Genomic DNA, 23349 nt, shown 5'->3' with positions numbered 1-23349 from the left:
CAGGCACTTGGGCACGGAAAGAGAGAATACTCCCTTCTTCCTTCCAGGGAAGCAAAGTTTAAGAGAGACACAGTAACGAGAGGATCAGATGCATGGATGAGAGTTCTGGTCACAGTGGAAAACAGCAAAGACACCTTATGGGTGGGTCTTCCTGAGACAGCATTATCTTTAAGATGATACATAATGTCTCCATACCCTTTGGGGCGATTCAGAGAAGAGTTCCCAATTTCCCAAAGCAAAGCGAGCGGAATTACAGAAGCTAATACACTAATCTTCATTAAAGTAAGTATGAACTAAGAAGTTAAACTTAAACAAATATTTTGCTCTTGTATAAAGGGTGCCTTCCTCTAGGTGTGTGCAGAACCAAGGAGTGGTTTGAGTTAAATTCAGTTAGCTTCTTGAGTCCAAATCCTCCTTATTCTGATGGATTTACAGCAACCACTGTTGTTTCCAGAAGGAAGAGACTACCATATCGATAACGTCCCCTGCCATCACACAAGGACCATGGTAGCTTCCAGGAAATGAACCAGAGTTTTATTCAAAAACACTTCCCTTGCTGTGCTGGTGTTTCCTCACAGATCTGCACCCAATATAAACAACCCAGTCCTTAAAATCTACCTGTTTGAAATAGTAATGTATGTTTCTTACACTGTAAGGAGTTCAAGTTTTTCAACTACAGTGCACCAAGTTGCTTCAGTTAAATCCACAAATACCATCCCACACAAGCAAGCAAGCACAGACTTGAATATCCCCTACTTAATGCTTATTTATCACCACTTTTCAAAAACCCAAACATGAGACCACATTACTGCTCATTGAAAGAAAAACAGTACATTATGGCCCGATGCCCGAACAGCGGTATTTTTCTGTCAGTTCAGAGTTATGAAAATTTACTGAGTTTTACCTCACCAAGCTCCCCACCATTTCAGCAGCAGTCTGCACTGACAGTAAGTTACAAAAATCCATTTCAAAGTTTGCATTTAGTCAGGCTTCCTGAACACCACCACACTTACCTCTACGTAATGTTTTGAGGAAAGCGTCAATCTGTTCCTGTCCTACCCCAAAGGCTCCCTTCTGCCCAAAAAGGAGATGGGAGAGGAGAAGGTGCAGGACCTCTATTGCAATATCTTGGAAGCCACCTTCTTGATTTCCACTGACGTCCGCGTCAATGTAAGAGCGCAAAAGATCCGGGAGTTTCTGTTTGATAAACTGGGCAGCTTTCGAAAACAAAAGAGGCTAGAGTCAAAACCTGAAATTTCTTTTTAATATGAAGACTCTTTTTAGCTAGGTACCATTCTCTTAATCTGAGTTTGTTGACCACAAGCCACAACAGTTCAGATTTAAATAGAAGTCTCATAATGCATACCTCAGAACTCAAATATTAACGGACACCTAAAAGGTAAGGTATCACAGCACCTCAATTTGATTCATTACCTAGCAAGTCATTCATGGGAGGGACCTTCAACTTCATATAAGACAAGACGACTGTGCTATCTATTGCTCCTCTCAAAATGGTGTTAGACTTCAATGGCACCACTAATTGCAAGGTCTTGCATTACTCAGGTCACGCAGGCACACACCTATCCATCTAGAAAGCCCACTGCTTAAAAAGAAAAAAGGTGTCCCTGCTGCAGTACTTTGGAAGTTTCACTTACCAAAACCTCGTAGATCTGAGCTGAAAGAGTTCAGTAAAGCAAGACCAAAAATCACCTACAAACAAGAACAAACATCATAGTGAGGGGACATCATCCTTCTAACAAGCTAGTCAAAAAATATTAAAATATTTTCGAAATAAATGTTCACCTACCTCTTGAACTTTACTTAATTTGATGACTTTACTCAATTGGGCAAATAAATGGGGTGAAGGCTTTAGACTCTGAAACAGGTAAGAAGAGTTAAATGGAAGCTGTTATGGGATTAGTCTCATTTGTAACGTGGCAGGCTATCTAGAGTCCATTTGCAGGTCTGGAATATCAGTAACTATTCTGCTGCAGGTTAACACAAAGCTTATATGGCTAAACAAACATCTTTAGAACTATTTTTGGATACATCTAGACTAAAAGCTTCTTTTGCATATCCCACTCTTTCACTATTAAACCACAATCACGGCTTTCATATTGAAAGAAACAGGAGCACTGATAATTTATTTTGGTTCTGGCTGCCACAAACAAGCCATAAAGTACTGACGTTAGATTAAGCTTTAAAATTAGTTTGCAGTCATTCTGAGTGAATAACTTGCTCTGTTTAAGAACAAAAAAAACCCCCAACTTCTGGGCAAGCTCAATTTTTGAAGACTTTAGTACAACCAATCTTAGCCATAAAAAAAAACCCAGGAAAAACACAAGAGAAAACCAGCTGGTTTCCTACAGACCAATTCACTGCAGTTTCTGACACGGGGATCCCCTTCAAGAAGCATACAAACCTTCTGATAGTGCAACGGATTGTCAATGGCGTAGGACAGCGTCGAGATAAAGTTTGGTTTTGTAATCAGCGACGCACACTCCTGGATCAGAAATTGAGTCTGAAAAGAACAGGGTAACTTCAACACTCATATTGTTTTGTAACAGGACAATAAAACAAAACTTCTACTGTGTGCAGTAAAACTAAACAAAGATAAGGTGTTTACATCTTGTAAGTGCCCAAATTCTCATTAACTAGTTTATTTTCATTCAAGTTTTCTGCAGGTTTAGTTTGGTTTTTTTCAGACTGAAAAAGTGATCAAACATTCTCCATCATCTGTGCAATGTTTCATTTTCTGTAAGCATCCTCACACATTGCAACAGACAATCTAAGAATATTTGATTCCTGTTTATGAGCTAAAAAGTCTGTGGCAAAATTGCTTAAGGATGAAAACACTCCTGAGAACTGACATAGCCAGCACCAGAAGTGCCAGTCAGTAGATTTGGACAAAGTTTTAAAACACAAATAAAGGCTTTCAAAATAGAGCACTGCATGCAGTAGAAAGAGCAATTGTACTGAAGCTATCTGTTTTTCCAGATCAAGCGACTGTAAGAGTCATATCAACAATTTGTTGTCTTCTGACTTGAGGACTGGCAAAAGGTGCTTGCAGCTGAAAGGCCACCTACCAGAAAAGAAGTTCGCTTGAAGCTACTACCTCTAATCTGCTTTTGTGCTTAAAATGGATCAAATGCTATTGCAGATTTTTAACAACCAAAACTAATAAGCAGACACCTCAGTGCAAACTGTACCTGATGAAAATCTTTGCCACTGCTTTTACCATCGCCACTGAAATCCACGTGCGAGAATAGACAGCGTAGTAAATGCCTGTCTGCCTCGGGACCGTGCCTATTCACAATCTGGGAAAACAAAACAAAACAATTTGGTAGCAAACAGTTATTACAGAGCAAGATCTTGGTCTAGTACCGTGGATACAGCGGTACTTCTAGTGGTTAAGTCATCTACAGTTTTAACAAAACTGCTAAGAACATGCCTTTTTAATCAGTAACCTAGAAACCAAGTAATTAGCCCTATTTGCAAATGAAAACTGTAAATGAAGAGAAAGACAGAATCTAGACACAAGTCATTGGCACAGAAGCCACATGGGTAGTATTCTTAAAAAGCTAAGTAAAAAGCAGTTTTCAGGTCACCTAGAAGATGATTTCAAGCTTCTCTGCCACCAAAGCAGCTCAGAATCCACACAGTGCCATGGCCTCACTTTTCCCCACAGCTACAGTGCCTAACTCCACAAGAGTACAGCCTTGGGACAGCTTGCACCTCTGTGCTATGCCTATGTAGCAGGAATTTATCCCAGAGACAAGCCATCATACAGCACCTTCACTGATCTTGCAGGCAGGTTCTACGTTGTCTCCTGGTCGTGACTGACTTGACTACCCTTACTCCAGGGTCTTTTAAGACATAAGGGAATACTATACAGGAAGTGTTTCCTGCCATCTAAAGAAAAAAGTCCATCCCAAACTTGCTCATTAGCAAGCTTTCAAATCAAATCCCACATGCCGAACACCTGCAGCTGAGACCTTTTACCCAGTCTTTCCCCTGTCATTAGGCCTCATTCAACTGAATTCTGTACCTCAGTCATAAATAGGTGCTCTGCATTTGTTAATATGCAACACCTATCACTCATTACTGAATCTTAACAACAATGTAACATTTTTGTTAGCATCCCCTATCATTTGCCTTAAGTTTAACTCTTGGCTACAGACCAGCTCATCAGCTTTGTTATTTCAAGTACCTTCAGGTTGTTTCAGTGCTTATTCATTCCTTTAAACCTCATCTAACTGGACAGCATTAGTTGTTTTTAATAAAATCCATACTGGCAGAAATTTGAAGTCACTTAATCACCAGTAGCTTGCCTCTTTTGTCCAAATAGTAGCAGCTAACAGCAAATCCAACCTTCATCTATTGGCAAAATTTTTGCCATTGTTTCCCCCTTTCTAAGCTGCAGGACAGACACAACATGTGCCAGTACAAACCAGCAGCTCTGCCTATGCTCTGACTGCCTCCACCAAGCCCACTGCTTCACCCCGTCATAAATATCCTTGTTTGCCGGTAGTTTCTTTGTGCAAAAAGACAAACAGCATGGCTTCAGGCTGTGTCCACTCCGGCTCTGCTGTTTGATTGTTCTCATCTCAATTCTTCTACCATTATCTGACACTACGCTTCCTTTCCCCTCACAGCCTGCTTATTCCAGTGGCTGCCAAGTTTTGTTCAGCTGGAAAGAAACATCCGAGTCAGATATAGCTCTGCTTCTTACCCAGAGGCTAGAATATATATGCTCATGGTATGTCAGTCCAGAGTAAATAGCCCACTCCAGTTACGTTGACAGCACTGTCTTCAAATGCAACCATCCCCCATGATTAGGTAGGAAGATGCTCAGATTGGTGCAAAAGGCAGCAAAACTGAATTGACAGCAAGTTCTACTAGTTAGCTCAGGCTTCAGAAAACGGGCAATTCTTTTAGGCAACCCCAATTAAATACATAGATTTAGGTGTGGTAACAAGACTGGCATGAAGCTGGATCAATCTCCTAGTGAACTATTTGGTGCTATGACCAAGACAAACTCAACAAAGCAGACAGATGCATTAGAAAACTGTACCTACTAAAGCCATCAGCACAACCCCTCTGCATCAGAATTAGATTGCTTCCTTGCTTAGAAGCAACTTCAGAAGGTTAATAATTTGAAAATTTAACATACAGGGAGGGAGGGAAGAGTGAACACTGGAAGTGCACTGTAGCATCTTTCAACTCTAGCTACATTCACCTAAAAGCTTTTGCAGGAAACAGGGAACGAGGATTGCTAGTTTTCCTGTAGAAAGAGCTGAAAGAAACCTTCATATTGGCAGCCTTCTTGCACATTTACAAGACAGCATACCCAATCATAAAATAATCTGTAAAGACTGACTTTTTTCTTTACCATGAGGGTGACCAAGCACTGGCACAAGCTGCCCAGAGAGGTTGCGGAGGTACTCAAAAGCTGTCTGGACATATTTCTGGGCAACCAGCTCTAGGTGACCCTGTTTGAGCAGGAGGTTGGACCAGATGACCTCCAGAGGTGCCTTCCAACCTCAGCCAGTCTGTGACTCAGGATAAAGTTTGAGCCACCCATAGCTGGATTTATCATACAGAGACAAGTTGGATTTTGTTTAGGCAAACAAAAGGTTAGATCAAAAATAACTCTGCTTTTCTACATCCAGAAAGTTTTGCTTTCCTTGATGAATCTGTCTGCAAAGTCCTTCCCTCCTCTCCAACCAGGCTCTCTTTACCACTAATTTAGGAAAAGGAGACAACAAAAACTCACTTCAGAGGAAGCCATTCTTTAGAATTTGTCTCTGACAAATGCATAAAAAGGTTGGGGTTTTTTAACATACATTCTATTTTTTAAAGCAGTCTTAAAGCATCACCTATGTTAAATGACTACTGAAAGCACGTTTAAGCAGAAATTAGTTGCTCAATCTTTGCCACAGCTATGCTTGCAAGTGATGTATTTAAATGCAAGTGTAATTTTGGTCAGCTGTGACAAGAACAACTCCAAGGATGGTTTTCCACATACTCTGTGTGCTTAGATATAAGCTTTGTAAAATTGAGTGAATTATGCCAAAAATTTACACCAAGCAGTGTACTGTGAGACAAAGAGTTAAAGCATGCACATATATTCTCTTCAACTATCTAATGAAAAATTGTCCTAGCAACCACAAAAGTAAAGTAATACCAGGAAGTTTAAAAGAAGACAAGGGATCATGGAGATTTTAGGAATTTAGTCTTGAAATCCTAGATCTGTCTTATAACCAAACATACACAAACCAGCCATTTCCACAGACCAGGTTCCAGTCTCTCACCACAGTGAGTCTAAGAGGCCTGCCGTGAAGGATAAGGAACAATCTGTCCCTGTTTTAGAGATCTATATTCCAACTGAATGGCAGATCAACCACATCTTGTCCCAAATCAAACAAATGTTTATTATCCTTTACGTAAGTGTTCATGACAGATCTGCAAGTCATGCCTCAGTCACACCTTGCTGCAAAAATTGTGTCGAAATCAACGGCGATCGAAAGGACAGCATTATCTCAGATGAGCCCCCTGCAAGTACCGAACTTGCAAAAACATGGAAACTTTACAAAAGTTACAAGAGATGTAATCCATCTCCATGGCTTATGAGATCATTTTAAGCAGTGAATACTGCTGAAATCACCCCCTCTCTCCTCAAGATAAGTAATGAATGCACTTTTAAAGAAGGCAGCTGTTACCAGAAACTCAATCTGCTTAAGCCCTCTGGCCTCCTAATCTGATTCAAATCACTGCAGCACTGCACTGGTGTAAGAAGAAAAAAAACAATTTAACTGGCCCAGCTGTCTGCTGGGAATTGAAGTAAACCAGTTTCTAAAACTGGCTCAGTAACATTCACTTCCTCATAAGCACTCCTCTGCAACTAATGCTCTTTAGTCCATCCTGCTAGTCAGAGCTATTTTTAAAAGGGTCAGTTAAACCAGAATTCCTGCCCAGATCTTAGATATTTGCGTTTCAATCTGCAGTTACTCTGCCTGCCTTCTGAAAACCCAGGGCCAAGAAAGTCAGCTTGGCTTCACCACCAAGCCACACTTCATCGAATGAGATGAGCAAAAAACTTCCATCCGAGGTAAGTGAAAGCATTCAGATATAAGTAACCATGTACTCACGCTTTCAGTGCAACAACTCTGAACAGTAAATGTATGTTTTCCTCCCTCTCCCAATCAGTGTTCTATGGAATGTCCAAAAGTTGAAAGACTTAAGCTGAAGGAGTTAGGAAAGCTTTGCATACCACACTCCAAGAGCAGCAGTTAACCCTAATATATAACTACAAAGTTAATACTGGTCTCAGCTCTGAGCTGCCATATTCCATGACTTGACAGATGAAACCAATAGGAATATCAGAGACATAAGCTGCGAGTCTCAACACCGCAGAAAACAGTACACAGTAACGCACAGGAGAGCACCGCAGAGTACAATTCAAACGAGAAGAGAAACTCCATTTGACACTCCCATTTTTTCTGTCGAAAATTTCTTTTGTAGCATCATTAGTTTACTTACATGCTGTATTTCCTGCTGGCTGGCTCGGTAGTTTTTCTTGGTTAAATTGTCCACCAGGTAGCTGATTTGAGACAAGGCCAGCGAGAGCGAGTCAAGATTCATTGCTGGTTGGGGCGGAAGCAGGCGGCCGAGCCCGGCGCAAAATCACCATTATTCCCCTTTAGTCACCTCAGAGACAGGTTAATTTTTTTTCCCCCAATTAGCCTGTATCTGGTTCTGTGTTACTTTCTTCAGCTCTTCTTTCTCAGTTGTCTTCCTCTGTTCTGAAACATGGCACCTGAAAGACAGTATTACATTAGATTAAAGTTCTGTAGCAACTTCACGGCTACGTTCTAGGCACTGCTGTTAACTCGCTATGGAACACTATCAATTAATTTAAAATAAGCTTTTTAGATTTGTTTTTTTCTTTTAAATTTTAAAAAAATCTTTAAGCTTAAGTTCATATAGTGTTAAAAACAGTTAGTGGTTTCTCTGTATTTTCTACTTCTACCAGAACACTGTAGGGTAGAAAGTTAAATCCTAGAGAAATTCAGCATTATGCCTCAACTTTTTCTTTTATTTTTTTGCTTACAAGCTGACTTGTTAAAACAAGAAAAATAAAGTTTAACAAAGAAATTGATAATACAGACATGTTTGATAGCTTAACTTACATAAACCATTTGACTTAACTATGTCCACAAGGAAAAAGAAGTACTATTAAGTTTCCACAACACAAGCTTAGCTGTTTTCACACTACCTGACCACATTTATTCATTTCTGCATTTTGCCAGTCTGAAAGAGCTAGGAAACAGCTCAGTCAGAAGAATGACTACCCTTTCAGCACTGTGAGAAAGAAGAAAACGAGATGCATAATGAATTAGATACCACACAGCAACAATCAGAGGTCAGAATCATTCAAAGCATCAATCACAAGTTTATTAAAAAAAGAATGTGCTTTTTAACCATCTCTGCAATATTTTGCCTCACTACCATCAAAGTAGTATTGCACTCAACCGTACACACCAAAACAAGCGATTGTGAATGAGCAACACACACAAAGAACTGCAATAAACTAACCCTAACATTTGGCTGATACTGAAACAGCTTTCCAGTGAGCTATAACAGCAGAGCTTGCCAGCTTAATAAATTTCTATGACAACACAAAACTTGGCACTTGACATCTCATCTGTTAAATTACAGATTGCCAATGTGATAAAATTGCATCCCAAAGCAAGTCCTGCATAACCAACAGTCTGAGGAGTCTCAAAGGAAGCCGTAAGCTGCTCCGAGAAGCAGCACTGTAATTTATCAGAGGTGGAATCAAGCCGGAGAGTCACTGTTGTGAAGCTCTACTTGATCAAAACACAAAGGTCACTAGGCTTCGCGCCAAGAGTCTGAAGATCCCTTTGTCAGAATAAAAACTATTGCTTTACTGTCTTGGCTATATGGCCAAAACCACCAGTACACGATTTCTGCCTCATCATTGAGATGGATCGCACAGGTGATGTGTTAACTTGGCACGCATAACGCTTAGGGCAAATCAGTTCAGAAAGCAACCCCTGCAGCAGCAGGGCTCCACACGTCGGCCATCCTTCTGCAAGAACTGAACAGGAAGAGCACTGAGGCAAGCTGAAAAGGCTGTGCTGGGTAGAACTAGAACTCTTCCCCCCGCCCCTTTATACAAAGGTTTCCACTCACACTTAAGACATACAGCTTATTTAACATCTGCCTACACTTTAAAACATCAGGAGCAACAAATCCTATCACAGGCAATGAAGACCATTCTGCCCTCTGGAAAAGTTTATTAGATTAAATAAAAATGTGGGTAAACTACTTGTAAAGGAAGTCAAATCATCAACGACTTTCAGACTTTCATTATGCCACAGAAAACCCTGCGCACTTCGAGAAGCTACGTTAAGATCCTACTTACGCAAGAAAACTTGCATCTCATGAAAAAGAAATTTTCAAGCTGTAATATTGAAAGCATTCTTCAATGACAAGGCAGTTGTGCTCTGAAAGAATTTCAGAGCATGTTTAAAACTGCAGCTAAAAGAACTACAGAAAAATTCCATTTCTTTTTTGTACATCTGACAAGCTATAATTCATTACCTTTATATACAGGTTTAAAAGCCCACTGACTGTGAAACAGCTTTGTAGGAAGGAGGACAGGCACAAAAGTTAACAAGATTTCTCACTAGTGCAGTACCTTTTTTTTTTTTTTAAATAACTCAATTCTGCTTTTGGAATAATCCAGAAAGTGTCACTGGGCACGGCAAGTACATGCTTTCCAAGACGTTCTTACTGGCAAGGTTTAACATATTGGACCAATATAAAGCTTCTGAAAAACATTTGTTAAAAAAAAAAATCAAGCAGACAGAGCACCAGGCCACAGTACTTACACCCACAAAAGCCACCACAAGCAGCTAGCAAGGAGAATTCAGTCCCTATCAGAGCACCAGATTTCAGCAACCAGTCTGAAGAACTCAAGGGCTGGCTGAACTCCAGAGTCAAGAACAGGACACAAACCAAAACTCCAACTCCATCATTTTTAAGGCACTAACATCAGTTTCAGAGTTTGCCTTTCAGGCCCCTAGGAAGAAAAACCACTCTGGGTATTGTTTCTCTGGGTATTGTTCCTCAGACCAAAACAAACAGCACCAGCAATCACACCTACTCCACCTAAAAATTAAGCTTTCAGGTACTGGAACTCTTGAGTTGGGCTCAGTTGTAAATCTGATCCTCCCTGCTGCCACACAATACCCTGCAGAGCGCTGACACTGACCATCCCACCCCCCTACTAGCATCACTGTTTTCTCCCAAGAAAAGCAGGGACTACCACCTCAACATGCTTTAATGGCGTGGAAGCACAACAAGCTTTGCCACTTTCTAACTGCAAAATCCGGCAGTGCCACTGGAGAACCCCAGTTGGAGTCAAAATGGGATTTTCACTTTCAAGGAAGCAGAACAAGAGCCTGAGCAGACACTGCGGCTCAAGGACAGAACACAATAGCTGAAGGAAGCAGCTTCCTATTTATGTTCTAAATATATGGTTTGCACAGTATGTATCCTGATACAGATTAAAAACCTGACAGCTCTCACAAGCACCAGACTAACAGCATTTCAGAGGTTCAAATGGTGCAACCTAACTTACAGTGCTATATAAAACCAGAGTAATTAAGGGAGCCCTGCCCGGAAAGCAGAATTGCACAGGTACCTCTCTGGTCATTCAATGCAAGGCTAAAATTCAATTACTACAGCACTGATTAAGAAAGCTATGAATGCTATGCAAAGCAGACTTTATTTTTAGATGCATATATTCTTAGAGGGAACGAATCTCCCTACACTGGCCTCAATAATTCAAGCAGCTTTCAGTCCACGGGGCAAACCTGCCATCTTTACAGGTTCAAAAAAGCAAGGCCTCAGCCAGAGAGAGTTTACCAAAAAAATTTACATTTGCTGACAAAATTAGCTACTTTCAGCTACAGATCCTATGATACAGTAATGGATTAAGCTATCAGACACAGGACACGGGAGCTCTTACAATATTACCACTTTATATTGTGCAACACAGCTGTTTTTTAAGAGATAGAAAATATTTACTGAAATCTACAGTATTACATAGCCTGAACACTTTCTAAGGAAATCAACAGGCCATCAGCAAAACATCTGGCATCTATTCCAGTAGATTCTTTTCAACAGCAGAGTTCTGTTGGGTTATTAAAACATAAATACAATACAATTTTAGGCAAGAATCCAAAAAACAAAATAGAGAGGGCCAATATGTAACCAGCAGTCAGGTTTAATCAAAACACTCTCTACTAACCTGAAGCAGATCACTAGGAGTAACTAAGCCTTGCTGCTGAAGATGACAAACCTGAAGCCGTCTACAAATTTGGAAACAGCCTTACAAAGAAAGTCATTTCGTAATTACTTCAAGCTGAACTCTGGATTATTTTTTTTTAGTATTTTGCAGAGGTAAGTAACTACTCCCACTGGGTTTCAAGAGCTGTAAAGATTTTAGGCCACGTGTACTGCATGTGGAGGATAAAACAGCTCGAGTGACAGAAACAGCAACACGTTCGCTCATTAGGTTCTAAACTCCTGTCAAAAAACATCATATAAAACATGCTAACAGCGCCACTGCCAAACCTGTTCTTCAGAACATGGTCTCTTACCCACCTCTCAAACCCATGCACAAACAGAGCATATGGAAGAGCAGCACACCTCTCCTGTGGGGCTTCTGAGAAGTGCTCCAAGAGGGAAAGGAAGTTTTTGAATCATACCATAGTTAAGTTAGATTTCAGGATGTCTATCATTTTGAAATCTACAGAGAGAAAAACCTTACAGTGTAAGTCACATTAATGGTAAAATAAGCTCCTGATTAATTTGACCAGTTCAAATTTAGGTGTTTACATGTAGAAAAGCCACCTGAACGTTCCACTGACTGGAAATCTGCACACAATTCCAGTCAACTGGAAGCCACGATGCTCATCAGACACCACAACTTTAGTTTACAGACAGCAGCTGAACTAAGCACATACGTTTGTTCCCATACACTAAGGCCAGTTAGGTTTCAGGTTTGGAACCTCACTCAAATATATCAGGCATGCATCAATCACGACATGGCCGCTTCAGGCATTTTCACATCTCAACTAGGACTGTTTACAAAAAAACCCCAAGAAACTCTCACTTCCCACTTTCCCTTCAGTCAAACACTGCAGGATAAAGTTTCTGTTGGAGGGAAGTGAATGAAATTTAGGGATCTGTTCTCAAAGGCTTCGTGCTGTTTTCCTGCCCAAAAAGTGTTTTAGAACAGTTAAATGCTATTTCAAAAGGCAACGGAGAACTGCAGTATTCATACAGTAGGGATGGTTATAGAACAAAAGAGAAATCTGGCTAAAATAGTGATGTCCTCAACCATGGTTCTCGGTGATAAGAATTCCCAACATGATTTAGCGATGACCCATCACAGGGACACAAAATGTCACTGTCCACTTCTCCTAAGTTACATTTGCAGAGTTTCTCTTCCACTTACTCAACTGAACACCAACAGTAGCCATTTCAGCACCAGTTAAAATGAATTAAATATCTAGGAGCACTATGCTAGAAGGATAAACAGGATCGGGTATTTCTCTGAAAAGGAGAGACAGGTAGACAGCAAGCTTGCTACAAGTTTGGTTTGGAGACACCAGGCCAATAGGATCAACAGTTAACAGCAAACTTAAAAGCATAAGGGCTGAAAAACCCAGACAATAACAAGTCTAGAAAGGACAAACAAGTCTATTACCAGCTAAGTTTGTTTCCTGTTTATAAGACAGTCACCTCACCCGGACTCATCCTGCCTATAATTTTAGTCAATGCCAACATAGTTACCTTAGAAACAGGAAACACTTAAGTTGTGTGCACTAAGAATGACTTGTCAGGTGTCAGACCTGTTTTGTTGCCTGCTTAAAAAAAAATGTTCCACTGAGAGCAGATGTCATGCTTCCTTCTAACAAGTGGGATTCAGAAACAGACAGTCTAAGCTCATGACATATCAACAGACTAAGTGGCTGGTTTTGTATTTCTTAGTATTATCTCACTTTTGTTGTAAATACAGTCCAAACTGTTTGTGGTTCGTTGAAATTAAATTATGACTGCTCACAAGCCTTATTGTATAAAGAGAACACGGTACTACTCTGAGTTAGACAACTACTGCAAAGGAGCTCTTTCTAACAACACAGCATCTGTCAAAACACCCAACTGTTGCTATTCGTAGTTTCAAAATAAGCAAGTCCATTTTACTGGGCAGCCTGTTCTTAACTGGAGGACAGCGTTGAGAAGCATTTCTTCCATGTGGTCTGCAGGAAGGTTATGTCACCGGGTTATTTACCATAGCTCACTTTTTACAGGTTACTTGTTTTCTTTGGGTAACTCACAACAATGCCGATCTTCTACAGAGGCCACCCCGCCAAGCTCCGGGGTAGGCCCCGCACCGGCGGCTCTCCGAGTCCCTCAGAGCTCCACCTGTCACGAACAACGCTACAAAATCGGACGGGGAAGAGAAACGAAAACAGCTCAAAAGCTGAAGACTTCCGTGCCCCCTCGAAACGACCACCGTCCAGCCTGCCGCCGCCGGAGCCTTCCTCCCTGCACCGAGAGCCGCAGGCTGTAACTCACGGACCTGAAAACACTCGCGGCTCCCGCCCCGAGCCGTGACCGGCCCGCACCGCCCGGGCCGGGCCGAGGCAAAGCCCTTCAAAGTTTGCTCGGCTGCTCCTCCTGTCGATCGGACGCCGGCCAAACAAACGGGAGGCGGCGAAGAAGCGAGGGCCGGGGCGGGGAGCGGCGCAGGCCAGGCCAGGCCGCGGGGGCCCCGCAGGCTGCCCCACAGGCACCCCGGAGACGGCGGGCCGGCCGGGGCTCCCTCTACCGGCCCCGCCACCTCCCGCCCCGGCGGCCGGCCCCACCGCGGCCTACACCGCCGCCCACCACCCCCGCGGCCAGACCGCGGCCGACGACCCCCGCCGCCCCGGAGGCTCCGGTGCTCCCACACCCTCCCCACACGCAGCCCACCCGCGGGGCGGCCGGGGCGCGGGCAGGGGCTGTGCTCGGCACGGCGGGCGACGCTCACCTCAGGGGCGTAGGGGAGCCGGAGCGGGGCGCCGGGCTGGGGCCGCTCGCGCTTTTATCCTCTCGCCTCCGCCGTTTCGCTACAAAATGGCGGACGGGGTCGCGCGCTCACGTCGCGGCCTTTCCCCTCCCCCGTCCCCTCGCGGCACGCCAGCGGGGGGGGCAGCGGGGGCGCGGGCGGGCGGGGCGCCCGCCGAGCCTCCCGCCCCCTTGGCCTGGCGCTCCCCCAATCAGGGCGCAGGGCCGCGCGCGACCTGCCCAATCAGCGCGGCGCGACCTCTGGGAGGGGGGGGACACGTTCTGCCGTCCTCCCCCCGCCCTTGCCCGGCCCTCCGCGCGGAGCCAGCGCCGCGCGCCCATTGGCCGAGAGCGGCCGGAGTCCTTCCTCCCGTTTTGGCCAATCAGCGCTGGCAGGCGTCTCGCCCCACGCATGCGCACCAGCGGCCAACCCGGGCTGGCAAGGCCGACCAATGAGCGCGGGGCGCTGCGCTGGGGCGGGGCGGGAAGGGGAAGTGGCGGGGAGCGCCAAAGGGCGCGCGGAGTCATGGGGGGGGGGGGGCGCCCCTCCCCGAGTGGTGCGGTCCGTACCCCCCCCCGGCGGTGGTACGGCCCCAGGCAGCGCGCCCCCCCCCCCCCCCCCCCCCCCCCTCCGCGCAGCGCGGTGGTACGGGCCCAGGCACTAGAGCGCCTCCCCCCGCGCTGCCTTGGTACGGCCCGGAGCGCTGTCTGTGGCCCGGGCACTTCATCATTCCCCCCCCCCCCCCACTCCAGTGCGGTGGTACGGCCCCGGGTGCTGCATCCCCACAACATGGCGGCGTAGGGCCGCGTCCCGCGTCTTCTGTGGCGCTGGGCCCGGGCCCCACACACCGCCTCCCCCTGCGCTGCAGGGCCGCAGCCTCCCCCCAGCCCGCTGCAGGGGCCGTTTTACCCCGAAATCCACCCCCTCCCCCTCCATTTGCACGCTCCCGGCTGGTCCTAGAGAGGAAACTCTTGGACCCCCTCACCCCCCCCCAGGGCCGGGGTCACCACCCGTGCCCCGAAACGCCAGAACGGCCCTCACCCGCCTTCCAGCCCTGGGGGACAACCCCCGGGTGCCAACACCGGGATCAGGACCCCCAGGACCTCCCCTGACATCCCCCGGCCCTGGGTGTGAGGGTACCCCGGGGGTACGAGGGCCTGAGGAAGGCGATGGGGCCTCCCGCACCCCCCGCCAGCCGCCATGGGGTCAGCACCGAAAGCCACCCCTGGCCCCACGCCGTCCACCCCAAAGCTCAGAGAGCTAGGACGGTGTTTCGGGACGCGGCTTCATCCCCGGCATCCCACCCTCGAGCATCTCCCTCCTCCAGCCCCACAGAAACCACCTCGTGCCCGCCTGGCGCACGCACCACAACGTCACTTTTATTGACTCTAGGTCCCTCCGCTTTCTGCACGTAGAAAATACATTTAAAAAGGCCGGTGTTTGTAAACAGTCAGGGGAGCGGTAAGGCAAACAGAGAAACGGTCACAGCACCTCCATACCCCCCCTGCCCTCAGCCACGCGGACCCCTGGGGGGGGATTGAGGGAGCCCAGCAGCTCCCCGGGTGACAAACAAAGACGTGGGACACTGTGTCCGCCTCCACGTCGGCCGTGGGACCTCCTCCTGCCCAGCACACCTTCGGGAAAGCCGGAGCCACAAAACCCACTGGGTACCAAACCCCTCTCCATCTTGATGGGGGACGGGCACCGAAAGGCATCTCGGCGTTGGCATCTGCTGAGCCTCCAGCATCTCTGCCGGGCTCCGCGGGAGGTGGCTCCGTCCTCCCCGCGTCCAGGAGGAGCGGTCTGCAGGGTCGGGTGGTGGTGGGGTTGGGCACCCTCTTCTTTATGCCAAGGGGTCCCCCAAGCCCCAGCTCTCAGGGCGAAGGGGCTCAGGAGGCCGCCGGTGCCATAGGAATGGGGGGTTTGCCGGAGCCTGGTTTCGTCCAAAGTTGAGGGCATGGAGGTTGGAGGTACCTTGGAGGAAGCAGGAGGGACTCGTGCCGTCACAGGGTCCCTCAAACATTCACGCTGTGCTTGGGGCTTTTCTTCCTCCTTCTCCATCCGGGTCTCCCCATCTCGTCCCGAGGAGCGGCGGGGAGGTCCCCGTTTACACGCATCAAGCGTTGGTAGGGAAAGACCACACGTTTCCACGTGGGGAAGCGGCCACGTGCTGTCCTGCCACCCACCGCCGCTGGTGGCAGAGGGAGAGAACCACGGTGAGAAGCACAGAAGCACGCCATGGTTCACCTTCCCACCACGACAGCCTGGGCTGCTTCCAGAAGATGCAGGAGGGGGAAAGCCAGGCGGTGCACAAAGCTGGGCTGGACCTTCATCACAGATGCAGCGATAGATAGACATGAATTCCTCCCTCCCCAAGGGTTTTAGAACCCAAACAAGGAACAAAGGAACTCAAAGACTGAACAAGAGCTGTTTGCTGTTGAAGTTTAACTCCCCCAACCGAATCTGCAGCTGGGGGAACTGCTCAACCCAGCGAAAGCAAAAGGGAAACTATCATCCAGACAGGCAACGGAGGGACAGCCCAGAGCAACACCAGCCACAGAGAGTGTAAACGACCAAGGGAACAATATAAAACGGATTAATACTGGCTGCTTTATCCCCAAAGCATCCCTTAAAACCTACACCTGGCCCAGTCCCATTCCCTGGACACCTCCTGGAAGAACAGGATTGGAAATTGGGAGAAGAGCTTTGCTCTAGCTTAGTGTCCCCAGTAGGTCGATGCAGCCACAGCACCTTCTTTAGCGAGTGAGCAACCCCTGGCAGGGGAAACATTGCACTGGTGTGTCCCTACCCCAGGCTCGTCCTGATCCTCCAAAAAAAAAAAAAATCAGGCTGAAGGCGACGGTCCCACTTTGTAACAGAAAGCGCAGCCCAGGCGGAGGGAGATGTAAGAGTAAGGGCAGGAGACCGGCGAGATGAGCCACGGGAAAGCAGAGTTCAAACCAAACCGAACCAAACACTGACACAGAAGAGGACTACGGGGATGTCGCCCTGTCTGATAAACATGATTACTAGTTCCCTTTATGCAAGACATACTCTCTTCCTCCAATGCTGGGAGAAGAAGGAGTTTAAGCTGTGGAGAGGAGCTCCACCAGCACAGGGGTACGCGGATGAGAGCAGCATGCCTTCACAAACCCCAACCGCGACCTCTTAGTGATGTCTAAGGTAGTGATGTCTACCCCGGAGGGGCAGAAAGGGCTTGACTGGGACTACAGGTCCCCTTGTAGTGATGCTCTGGCTTCACCAGGGAGGCAGGGCTGAGAGGAGAAGCCTGACTGCCTGGTGCGTTAAGACGACGAGATACAAACCACCACAGGGCTCTTTCAGCCAAGCCCCAGATTACAACGCTCCTCTTGGATCTTCCCAGCACGTCAACGTGTTTTCTCCCCGCTTCCCTTTGGTCCTAGGGGAAATCTGCGTCCCCTCAGCAGCAGCAGTGCGGTCCAGCCTGGCGGAGTCAGGCTGTGAGATCCACGAAGATGGCGTTGGCAGTAGTCTGTCCGAAGATGAAGGCTCCGAGGGTGACCATGAACACCCCGTAGCTGACCTGGGCCCACCAGCTGCGGATGCAGGAGGACAGGGCGCGTTTAGAGGGGACCTTCACCCCAATATCCACAGGGGAAGCGGGGAGAGAGGAAGCACATTTCGGTTACCTGATTGCCCTGGTTTCTTGGATCTCAGAGAGCTTGGCTTGAATCAGGCAGAGCCCTGAAAGGCAGGGGAGGGAAATTAGACCCGGATGAGGACTGTCCCCTGGGGACTGAGCAGACATCCCACAAGCCAGGAAGCCGCACTCCCCATTACGGAGCGGAGTCCAGTCAAAATAGTTGGGCTGCCGACCGACCTCACGCCACACTTTTGTCCTTCTCTAAAGACCTCCTGGTTCCTGCGTCTCCATCCAGCTCCCTCCCTCTTCGAGACGCAAGGCCAAGAGATCTCCGCCGGCCCCTGAGCATCCCGGGATGCCCTACCTGGGAAGACGAAGATGAAGCAGGCGGCCAAGCCCCCAATGACAGAGATGACTTTGCCGATGTCAGGGATGAAGAGAGCCAGGAGGAGGGTGAGGAGGAACCAGCTGATGGTCTGAAGCAGGCGCCTCCTCCGCTCCCGAACCACGTCCTCCTCCACCGTCACCCCAGTGTAGCGGAGCCAGAGACCCTCCAAGACAGCCCTGCGGGCACAGACCCAGGGCAGGGGGGTTTCCCTGCGCTGCCCCTCCTGCCCACACCAGCCCCTGCCTCCTCCCAGCGCTCACCGGCCGCAGAAGTGCAGGATGGGGTAGGACGTCAGCACGCAGAGGATGATGAAGGCCCGGGCGAGGGCGACGGGGATGTCGTTGGAGGGGTAGGACAGCAAGACGTCCTGCTCCACGCTGGCTCCAAAGGTCAGGAAGCCGCAGACGCCTGCCAGGAAGGGACCAGTTAGCGGGGGACAGGGACAAGCCTCCTGCGCTTGTGTTTGAGGGACCAGACTCGGATGGATATGGCACAGGGCACATCGCGGGGGGAGTTAGACGGACTCCCCTCCCTCCCCGCTCTGTCCCTCTGCTGATCGGAGGATCCCTGCCCTCCAGAAGCTCACAGCCCCTCCAAGGACCGTGCCACACTCACACGGCGTCCCCTCGCTCACCAGTGCCCGTGTAGACGAAGAGAGCGATCACCATGGCCGCCGTCACCACCGCCCCCCAGGTCTTCACCTCCGGCTGCTTCATGCTGTTAAAGACGGGCACGCTGCTCACGTGGCACTGCCAGGGACACGGAGAGAGAGCGGGGACACGCGATGGGCTGAGCCGGAGCTACGTGGAGCCACGTGGGATCTCACGCCTGATATCCCCGGGTTTGTCATGATATCGCGATCCCCCAGGTTTGTCGCTGGAGAAGAAAAGGGAGGGGGACAGGCTGCCCTGGACTTCCCAGCTGGGGTAAAATTGATCCGTCTCCATCCAGGGGTAGTGAGATGTTAAACTGGCTTCAGCCCCCTCGCAAAGCCGTGTGGTGAGCACACGGGAAGGGTTTTGGCCGATCGCCCAGGGGAGCGTCCCTGGACCACGCCGGTCCCCCACCCAGGCGGCCGCAGGGTGGGAAGGGGAGCGCCGGGCTCCTGGTTCCTTACCTGGAACCCAAAGCAGATGGTAGGCATGGCATTGAAGACAGCTGTCCAGGTAGAGGGGCTGGAGGGAGAGAAACACCCACCGGTCAGACCAGGGCCCCCCCGTGCCCCCCACCCAGCGCCCCGGGGGAGGATGAGCTGGGGGTGCTCAGTGATGGGCTCGCGCCTCTGCTGTTACTGCGTCCTCCCACCCAGAACGATGCCTTTGCACGGAGTGAGGTTTTCCTGGGACCTGGCACTCCCTGAAGACCAGGGCCTTTCACCGAGACAGAACCAGCCAAAATTAAGGACTTGCAAAAATAAAAGTATCAGTAAAAATATAAGAATCTACTTGGGCAGTGCCGAAAACCGGTCTAAACTTTGCCCTGCCCTAAAATTCCCACTGCTCGCACTGGGTCCATAAATGTCCCCAAAGCGTGAGGGAGGGAACAAGCCACAGGGGCTGTGCTGGCCAAGAAAATAACCAAAATCATCCTAAAATAGACACAGCCCTGCTTGCTGGGTGAGCACAAGCACTGCACGGGGAGCTCTGGGCCTGGCTTTACTGGAGCTAAAAGTCAATCAGCTCTCCTCAAAACCTGCGATGGAGCCGTGGGGACCTCCAAGAGGTCTTTTTCCTCTCTTTCACCACCTGCTCCTCTGAAACATGCAGAGATGCAGCTACTTGGGAGCTTCTGGCAGCAACATGCAGCGTCCCCAGGCCCAGGGATGGGACTTGTGAAGGATTTGTCCCCAGCCTTTGCAGCCCACGCTCCTGCACCCCTGCCTGGCTCTGCAGTGCTGTGACGGCCACCCTCAGCATCGTGTCTCTCGCACTCACCTGGTGGGGATCTCCACAGGCACCAGCTCCTTGTCAGGCCAGATGTACTTGATGATAATGACTGCTGTGACGTACCAGGTGCCAATCACGCTTAAGGAGCTGCAAGAGGGGACAGGAGACCATCAGCGTGCTGCCTCCCCGCTCCGTGGAGGGACTCCTCCCAGGCTTTCCAGCCCCAGCTTCCTCCCTGCACAGCCCAGGCCACCCCACTCCTCCCCATCAGGACCACCCCTGCTCTCCCTTCCCAGGTGAATACGTCAGGCACTGTCACCCACTGTCCCCAGAGCAGATGCCAACGCAATCCCGCCGCGCTCGGGGGCTGTCCCGTGCTGCTGTGAGTGGCAGACCTGCCAGCAAGGGGCTGGGCTGAGTTTTGGGCAGAAGAAAGAGGCAAGCATTAAAGAAGTGACACTCCTCGGTAGCCCTGGTCCATCAGGTTACACCAAGATGCTTGGTGGAGCAGGGCTGGCCTTCAGACCTCCCGGCCCGGAGACCCTTACTGGCTCTCCTTTCTGCTGCATGGCCAACTCCAAAGACAGGGGACAACGCAGTTGAAAGCGGCTCTCCCCGCTTCCTCCAGCGAGCAGAAGGGAGGGACGCAAGCCCCGGAGTATGACACTATGGCCGCATGGTGCTCAGCAGCTCCTCTGCTTCCCAGATGGGGAAACCGAGGCACGGGAAGGTGGAAGAGGAGACGTCCAAGCCCTCAGGGGCGAGCGGGCAGATACGGCCCTAGAACCATGGCGTTTCCACTCCCCATCCCCTGGGACCGGGCTTAGGTGGGTGCTGGCTGGCCCACCCCGGCTCCCAGCCCCCGAGGGCTCTCCCCACCCACCTGGCGTATTTTTGGAAGCCGATCTCCTTGGGGATAGAGAGGGGCAGGATGAGGAGGAAGGCAGTGATGCTGATGGTGAACTTGCGGTCTGTGTACCAGCGGCTGCTCCCAGCTTCCTCGGGCTCCGTCACCAGAGCAGCAATGACTGTGGGGACAACTGGGACGGTCAGGTTGTCCCCTTCCAGCCAAAGGGACAGCAACTGGTTATTTTTTCCCCCGTGGGACACACTTACTCTTGTCCTCCTGGTCTCCGATGATGATGAGGAAAGCGATGCAGGTGCCAAAGGTGTAGACGGCGATGGCCACCTCGCACAGCACGCCAGGCACCTTCCCGCAGACGGCCCACACAACCTCCTGGTAGGTCCGCTCGTTGCTGGCCTGCGAGCAGTACGCCAGGATGACCAAGCCTCCGATGATGAAGATCAACATGCACTGGGATGGGGAAGAGACAGGGAGGGGACACTGAGGCAACAGCGTGACGAGGTCCCCAAAGCCACCCCGGGCAGCCACCCCTGAACACACTGAGCATCTCTGGTGCACCTCACCCAACAGGGCTTCTTCCCAGAAGCCAGGTCCTCCCCGAGCCCCTTCTGGGGCTCCGCACGTCCCCCCTACGCCCCCTCCCAGGGCGGGACAGGGGACTGTCCCTTCCCCACCCTCTCACCATCTGCAGCGCGATGCCCGCAGCCACGCCGCCGGCCATGCTGAAGGCGGCGGGGAAGTTGAGCAGCCCAGCCCCGAGGGCAGCGTTGACCACGATGAAGACGGCTCCCAAAGCCGACGTGGCCCCCAGACCGTTTCCTTGGCTCTCTCCGCTCTTCGGCACCGTCTCCACGCTGGGGCTCTGCAGGAGCCTGGCCCGTTCCCCGGCATCGGCACTCCACTCCCAATCCTTGTAGTCGCTGTTGATGCTCCCGGTGCCCTGAGCCATCGTCCCTCCTAGGGTGGCACACGCTGCCATCCACGTCCCACTAGCGCTCCTGCACTGGGCTCAGCTGGCCGCCTCGAGGAGGGTCCTCTGCCAGCGCTGGCTCCATCAGGCAGGGAGGGCAGCGAACGGGCAGGCTGGGACCGCAGCAGCACGGGGGTCAGGCACTTCACTGCTCCTAGAAGGGGATGAAGAAGGACACGGTATGTGTTAATTAAGGTACGTTAACAAGGGACAACCTTGGCATCAGACGGGGGCACAGAGGAAATGAGTTCCCTGGGTCTCAGCTTGGGGGTCACAGCACGCAGGTGTCCTCACGCCAGCAGAGATACGGCAAGAGAATTCACCTCTCGTCCCCCGAATCCAGGGCGAGGACACCGCTGCCGTCGGATGGGGGACTGAGCCCCGGCCGCGGGGCCGGGGAGCTGCAGCCTCACGGCAGGACTCGCCTGTCTGCGGGCACGAGACCCAGCGTCATGGCTCGCTTCCTGATTTCCAACCCCAATTCCTGCAAGCTCTGCAAGAGCCGCTGTGCACGTGCTCCCGGGTAAAGGTCAAGGCTGGGCTCAACGGGAACGACCCACGCACGTAGCAGAAACACCATGTCATCAGGAAAAGCAGGACTGGCCCCTTCCAGTGCACCCGCAGGGTGACCACCAGCACGAGAGGTCTCAGAAGCTTTTGGTCCTGAAGACGTGGTGTTTCCAGCACCGCAGCCCTTGGGGGTTGGACAGCCCAGACCTCATCCCAGTGCCTCCCACCTGAAGGAGATCAACCCTCGCAGGGCTTTGCAGGGACCTACACTGCCAAGGGGAATCTCTTTTCAAGGGAAATCTCTTTTTTCCCTAGACGACATCTCCAGAGACTCTTTCTGACTAGCCCACGCTTTGCTTCTAGGCTATTTAAACCCCATGCTTGTGCTATGAATCCTCTTCAAAGATTTCTGGCGAAGGGGAAAAACCCCGCAGGTCTGCGCAGGGGAAGAAGAAAGGCAGCCCTCTCCGCCGGGGGTAGGAGCGCAGAGGGGACAGGTCCCAGGTCCCCAGGCCGGTGGGTCTGCTGGTGGCCGTGGGTCTGCTTTGGCTGAAGCCCCTGCCCGGAGGAGGAAGGGGTCAATGCTTCTGCCGTGGCCGGAGGAGGATGCTGCAGGGTGCCCGGCTGTCCTTTCACCCCAGGCAAAGCCACCATACCGGTGACAACCAGAGACCCTGAGAGCAGGCGCTTCTCCGAGGGTGACTCGACAGACCCACGGACCCGCGTGGGCCCCGGCGGCGTCCCACGCCCGCCCCACTCCAGGAGAAGCAAGGCCCGGAGCCGGTGACTGTCACCCCCCCCCCCCCCCCCGCCCCCGTTTGCAAGGGGATGCTCTCGGGGACGCGACGCGGCCCCCAGCGGGTCCTTGGACTCCCCGTACCCCCCCCCCCCCCCAGCTAACCCCGTGCCCCGGTCCCACTCACCGGGCGCTGGGAGCTCGCTCCGGCCCCGGC

General features: G+C 50.3%; 2 protein-coding genes across 13 annotated transcripts in view; both read right to left on the bottom strand.

Annotated features, from left to right (window-relative positions):
• The window catches only part of CNOT1 (CCR4-NOT transcription complex subunit 1), a 54196-nt gene extending 46381 nt beyond the window's left edge, over window positions 1–7815 (bottom strand). For all 11 annotated transcript variants that reach the window (XM_050904337.1, XM_050904343.1, XM_050904338.1 and 8 more), the window contains exons 1-6: window positions 7543–7815; window positions 3210–3317; window positions 2423–2521; window positions 1808–1876; window positions 1656–1710; window positions 1014–1217 (exon numbers count right to left, since the gene is read on the bottom strand). In XM_050904337.1, the coding sequence (XP_050760294.1) occupies window positions 1014–1217; window positions 1656–1710; window positions 1808–1876; window positions 2423–2521; window positions 3210–3317; window positions 7543–7644 (637 nt within the window). In that variant the 5' untranslated portion in view covers window positions 7645–7815. The remainder of the gene's footprint in view (window positions 1–1013; window positions 1218–1655; window positions 1711–1807; window positions 1877–2422; window positions 2522–3209; window positions 3318–7542) is intronic.
• A 7693-nt stretch (window positions 7816–15508) lies between these two features.
• On the bottom strand, window positions 15509–22027 carry SLC38A7 (solute carrier family 38 member 7). 2 transcript variants are annotated; one of them, XM_050903896.1, is made up of 10 exons: window positions 21599–22027; window positions 21168–21366; window positions 20935–21079; window positions 20100–20198; window positions 19283–19340; window positions 18800–18914; window positions 18426–18573; window positions 18142–18341; window positions 17824–17878; window positions 17553–17730 (listed from the first exon to the last, which is right to left on the bottom strand). In XM_050903896.1, the coding sequence occupies exons 1-10, from the start codon at window positions 21893–21895 to the stop codon at window positions 17628–17630; spliced, it is 1419 nt and encodes a 472-aa protein (XP_050759853.1). In that variant the 5' UTR covers window positions 21896–22027; the 3' UTR covers window positions 17553–17627. The 2 variants fall into 2 exon arrangements, with proteins under 2 accessions (XP_050759854.1, XP_050759853.1); XM_050903897.1 differs by lacking the exons at window positions 17824–17878; window positions 18142–18341; window positions 18426–18573 and having other exon boundaries at window positions 15509–17730.
• Window positions 22028–23349: the final 1322 nt, after the last annotated feature.

Source organism: Gymnogyps californianus, chromosome 12 (genome assembly GCF_018139145.2).
Source record: "Gymnogyps californianus isolate 813 chromosome 12, ASM1813914v2, whole genome shotgun sequence".
In the NCBI taxonomy this organism is placed as follows: domain Eukaryota; kingdom Metazoa; phylum Chordata; class Aves; order Accipitriformes; family Cathartidae; genus Gymnogyps; species Gymnogyps californianus.
This window is presented reverse-complemented; position numbering and strand designations above follow the sequence as displayed.

Bases quoted from the DNA above. Each gene is read 5' to 3' on its own strand.
- SLC38A7 (XM_050903896.1), bottom strand. From the start codon at position 21,895: ATGGCAGCGTGTGCCACCCTAGGAGGGACGATGGCTCAGGGCACCGGG. The intron at 21,367-21,598 runs GTGAGAGGGTGG...TCCCCATCCCAG, and splicing joins CGGGCATCGCGCTGCAGATG to TGCATGTTGATCTTCATCAT. The intron at 17,731-17,823 runs GTAACCGAAATG...CTGCATCCGCAG, and splicing joins CAAGAAACCAGGGCAATCAG to CTGGTGGGCCCAGGTCAGCT.